Source organism: Carassius carassius, chromosome 11 (assembly GCF_963082965.1).
Source record: "Carassius carassius chromosome 11, fCarCar2.1, whole genome shotgun sequence".
Lineage (NCBI taxonomy): Eukaryota > Metazoa > Chordata > Actinopteri > Cypriniformes > Cyprinidae > Carassius > Carassius carassius.
Window position 1 is genome coordinate 10,950,026 of NC_081765.1, and position 5,745 is coordinate 10,955,770.

A 5,745-nucleotide genomic window follows, 5' to 3' on the forward strand; every position below is an offset into this window, starting at 1 on the left:
ACATTTTCCATCCATTTCCTCTTAGAGGGCTTTTTTCGCCAACATGATTCACTCACACCGGAAAGTTTTTTCATAGCAAAAAAAGATATTTCTATAAACATATTGCTAAAAAAGGGAAACACTGATCAGTCTAACATACAACTGCTAGGAATGTCTCCGTTCCTTCATCACACATCAAGCCAAAAGCCGATGCGTTGCCTAGTGTGGAATTAACCAGAGGCTCACATTTCACAAGTCATTTTTCCAGAGGCTGGTGAGTAAAGATGAGTGACAAGAACCCGTCTTTCAAATACATGTCTCTCTTTGCCTCAGAGACCCAGCGGACGACGTCAGTGGCGTTTACCGTCCATCCTAGATGACTTCTCAGATTATGGCCATGTGATATGTTGAATCTTTTTCTTTGTATCAGGTGACTTAATGTCCTTCAGCCATAAAAAAACAACAACAACAACAATTAATAACCTAAAAGATTCTCTCTTATCTACACCACACAACAGCTGTTAAAATAAAGAAGCACGTTTCATGGTGTTAGTTTGATACTCACAGTAGTGTTGGGTTCTCCATCGCTGGGGGACGTGCGCTTTAGTTTCGACGTGGTGTTGTTTGAATGCGCTGAGGAGTTGGCAGTTTTGGAGTGATTACAGGGGCTCTTGGGACCGGCCCCTGGTGATGACACTGGGGTCTTGTTAGAGGAATTTGAGGAAGAGTTTGTAGAGATCCCGGAGAGCTTACATATGGGGTTTGCGAGACTGATGCTGGAAACTGGAGGCTTTAGTCGGTCTTTGGTGACAGGAGCTGGTGAAGGATCAGGTTTCTTCATCTTAACACTGCCAGTGTTCGTAGAGCTGCCGTCAAACACAATCAACGGCCTCTTCCTGCCACTATCTCTGCTAGAACTGAGACCAAACAGAGTTACAATATAAGAGTAACACCTTTGGACATTTTCATTCATGTGCATAACAGCCATAATATATATATATATATATATATATATATATATATATATATATATATATATATATATGTGTGTGTGTGTGTGTGTGTGTGTGTGTGTGTAATAGCCATAAAAAATTTAAATATTATATTATTACTCACAATTACTTCGAATATTTTTTTTTTCATTCTGCATATTCTGAGCTGTGCATCAAGTTCAGTTAAGAAACATGCAAACCAAGTTTTTTTTTTTTTTTTTTTTTTTCATCAAACAAGCAACGGCAATGAGATTTCAAAACTTTAGCAAAAAGAAAGCATATTGTTATTACAAAGCTGTCTGGAGTTAAGTATTTCAGAATAATGACCATTGCACATATGTGTGCAAGCATGTATAGCACGTATAGTATGTACTTGCATAAACTAGTGTTCAAAAGTTTGGGTGGGTACTTTTTTTTTTTTTTAAACACATGTTTTTGAAAGTCCTCTGTATGTTCGCCAAGGCTGCATTTATTTGATTAAATGTACAGTTCAAATGATTAATAACATTTAAAATAAGTTTTTTTTTCTATTTTATATATTTTAAAATAGAATTTATTCCTGTGATGGCAAAGCTGAATTTTTACCAGCAAGTAAAAAAAAAATTTTAAATAAAAGAATGTTTTTGTAAAACTTTTGTTCATCCGTCCTGAATAAAATGCTTAATTTCTTTTAAAAAGTGATTGACATGAGCAGTGTTTGATATGAGAGAGAGAGAGAGAGAGAGAGAGAGAGAGAGAGAGAGAGAGAGAGAGAGCAGCACCTGCTGGCGGAGCTGGGACGCATCCTCGTCCCGCAGCGGCCGCAGGGCACATCCCTCTGCGGGAGAGGGAGGACATGCCGCAGGTACAGATCTGTGAGCCGCTCGCAGTCCTCTTCGTCACCCACTGCTATCTTCCTCTGAAACACAACACAGGCAATATGCGGTTTCTGCTGTTCAGTTAGTTTATTTCATCATTCCTCCGACTTCAGGATTACTTACTAGATCTGAAAAACTTATACTTTGCAGAAAAACATGAGCTCAGCAAAAACAACTAACTTATATATGATGATAATGATTATTATGCATATAAGAGTTCGCCTATAATAACCCCACAGGTGTCATGTGGCTTCTAATCTCACCTCCCGTAACATAAGATGAATAAACTCGAGAGAAAGAAGTTCTGGATGAAGCAGAAGGTCGATTTTGGAAATATCTCCAGCATTTGATGTGGAGGGTTTCGCCCTGGCTGTCCTGTGGGAAGCCATGTTTCTCATCGATTTCCGGATCCGGAGAGCGCAGGAAGAAGGGCTTTTGTGAGAGGCTTATAGCAGCGCGTGACCATTACTGCCACCTCCAGTAGAATGTGTGTTAGGACAGAACGAAACAGAATCGTCTAAGATTGAGTCAATGCATGAGTGAATTTGACTTATTTTTCAATCAAAATAAAAGACTTACTCATATGACAAAGTTGTTTCATATTTAAACCTGCTTCTGCACATGGATGTACAGCCCCAAAAGAACTTCAATCCATGTTACTGATGGATTGAATGAACAGACAAGTCATAGGTGAACATTTGGCCATTTACAGCTATTAGCACTGGGTGATAACCATATCAGCTAAACATTTTATTTATTGTGCATATTGTGTCTTTCTCTTCATCAATTTTGTGTATATCTTATTAGCTAACAGGATATGTTATTAGGTATTATATTGGCCATCCGCCACTCTCTCTTGACACTGGTATCAGCTTTGGTCTCAGAAAACACATATTGGTCAGCTAATTTTTCAGTATTGACAGGTTTCTATATTGACAGTATTTATATAGGTGTATAGTTCCCAAGTTACTTATTACATAATAAAAATAAAAATAAAAATAAAAGACAATCTGCAATTGTGGCTTTACTGACAATGCCATATTTATAAAGATAATCAGTGTTGGGAAGGTTACTTTGGAAATGTAATAGGTTACAGATTACAAGTTACCCTATTTAAAATGTAATAGTAGTGTAACTTTTTTAATTACTTTAATAAAGTAATGTAACTAATTACTTTTGAGTACATTTTGATTACTTTTATAAATTTCTAATGAATGTTAATTTGCAACTGTTAATCATCTTCAACCATTTTACACCATGCAGGTTTAACCTTAAAGTAGTGCTCAATACTGTCAGACTTTCATCATTCTTCATCACCTGAATTAAGATGATCACATTTGAACACATCCACCACACAATCAGACTTTAGTAGTGCCTTTTACTTAGAGATTGATCTGAAGTTCAAAGCAGATTTAAAATCAAAAGAAACAGTTTATAGATACTGTTTTTGAAACCAAATCTTTGCATAACTACAGGCATCTAACTGCATCTAACAATGGTTTGGGGAAAAATAGTTAATAAAAAAATAAAAGCATATACATCAACTCAAATAAGGTTATCTAATAAGCATGTGTCCTAATTTGTGTACTAAACTCCTGAAACATTGGTGTCTTTTTGAAACACTGCTGTCTCTTTGTATATGATATGATGATAGTTTCTCAAAATAAGTAAAAAATGCTCATGAAGTGACTGTTCTAGAGATTAATTTCCATGAGGGGCGGACTGGGAAATCTCACACTCATACACCCACAACCCATTCTGAAACATGGACAACCCTATTTTTTTTTGGACCTGACATGAAAAAATGTGAATCCTTAGGTTGGGGGACTTGCAACCTAAGTAAGAGTTCTCTCCTGAACTGCCCCTTCACTTCCATTATCCATCCATCTCTCTCATGACTTTAATACTGAAGATTTTTATTTGACTTTTACCATGTTTTGTAAGTGCAATTTAGTTTTTTTGGCAAATGAATTACTACTTGTATTTATTTTTACTACAAATTCCATAGTTAAACCACGGTTAGTGCCATACCATAGGCTATATTAATTTTCCTAAGGGTTGTGTTTTTGTATGCACTAGCTCCCCCTAAAACTATGATAAAATATGATGATTTGTCTGCTAACTTACTACTGTAACATTACAATAGATAATAATGACGTCGTTTATACAGTATTTTGAGTGATTGCGAGCAATGTGCTGCTGCTGCTTGACTAAGTAAACAAAGACAAAACTACATTAGCATATTTACAGATGAAACTGACCTGCACCTGAAACCCTGAACAGAAGTGTCGCTTCTCTGCTCCAGCTGTGCCCTTACACAGTTCACTACGGTCTCTCTCTCTCGCATTGATTACTCGGAGTCTGATCCAAACCGTTCGGCGGAGGCGCGGAGAGCGCGCGAGCCCAACCATTCCCAGTCACGACTAAACGATTCATGATTTATTAGAGATTTAATTATCGAATGGCGGATTCGGAAATAATCGCTTTAGTATATTCGGCCTGCAATTATACAATAACAATATTAAAGTAGAAGGCCAAATCGTCTGCCAGGCCACCGGGAATAGTCCCGGTTCTCCCGATGTCCAGTCAGCGCCTGATTTCCACAGACACGCAGAACGTACAGGATTCATATTCAGTCTTTTTGCGGCTTAATATTCACAGACATCAGTCCATATCGGGTTTTGATTCAAGTGTACTGACCTACTTTTGATTTATTCGTCCATTATTCGTCCAATATGTGGCATATTGCGTCCGCGTTATAGGCTGAATTCCATTTTTATGACTGGATTCTACGAATGTGTTTTCCGCGTCTCGGATATTATGGGCCATATGTCTTATATGTCTAATTTGGGAAAGAAATAAGCTGTATGTGGATGTGTGTAAATATTCAAATGTAATCCTCTTTGTAATCGTTACAATTTTCATAAGTAACTGTAATTTAATTACTCATTTTTTCTTAGTAACTGTAACTGATTACTGTTACATTTATTTTGTAATTAAATTACGTAACGCCGTTACATGAAACTAGTTACTCCCCAACACTGAAGATAATACATTACAAATCAAAGATTTCAGGAATGGTGATAGTGTCTATGATGTTTTATGCAAATTGCATGTACTAAATATTTCAGTCAAGCTGGTAAAATGAATGAAAACAGCATGTAGAAATCATACATTTACTGTAAAACCAAAAAGTTCCACTTGTATATACAGTGTTGGGGAGTAACTAGTTACATGTAACGGCGTTACGTAAAAGGACTATTTTGGAGTGCATATGCAGGAATTGCTGGAAGTTTGCATGATGCTCGGGTTCTGAGACTATCTACATTGTGGGAGTTGGTCGAGCGTGGAAGCCTCTACCCAGCTTGCACCAGGAACATCAGTGGGGTGAATGCTGGCTTTTATGTGCTAGGAGACTCTGCCTACCCTTTGCAGAATTGGCTCCTAAAACCATTCCGACAATGGCCGGCTGACAGCAGAACAACTGACCTACAACAAAAAAGTGTGCAGGGCTCGGGTGGTGGTAGAAAATGCTTTTGGGAGACTCAAAGGAAGGTGGCGGTGCCTTATGAAGAGGAATGACAGCGACATCGAACTGGTGAAGTCCATGGTGTTGACTTGTTGTGCTCTGCACAATCTTTGTGAAAGGCATGGAGAGGATTACCAGCACGAATGGGATACACCTGTTGCTGCAGAGCCTGTGGTGCCACTGGCACAGGGTGCAGAGGAGGAGGGCAGGGATGTACGCGAGGGTCTGATGCGTTTTTGAACAGTTAAATCTGTTGTACAGATAGCAAAGGCACACCTGTGTAAACGCTAAGTTTTGATTTTATGGACATAAATAAATCCTTTTTACTTTTACCCTGCCTCTTCATATTTTGTGAAATATTTTTGCCGCTGCCTCTTATGTAGATGGT

The 5,745-nt window shown here is 38.0% G+C and overlaps 1 protein-coding gene across 1 annotated transcript; it reads right to left on the reverse strand.

The window, feature by feature from the left end:
• On the reverse strand, positions 1-2,255 carry LOC132152397 (ashwin-like). Its single transcript, XM_059561169.1, has 4 exons — positions 2,092-2,255; positions 1,778-1,869; positions 545-911; positions 1-422 (listed from the first exon to the last, which is right to left on the reverse strand). Exons 1-4 carry the CDS (start codon positions 2,224-2,226, stop codon positions 369-371), a joined length of 648 nt encoding a protein of 215 aa, XP_059417152.1. The 5' UTR covers positions 2,227-2,255; the 3' UTR covers positions 1-368.
• Positions 2,256-5,745: the final 3,490 nt, after the last annotated feature.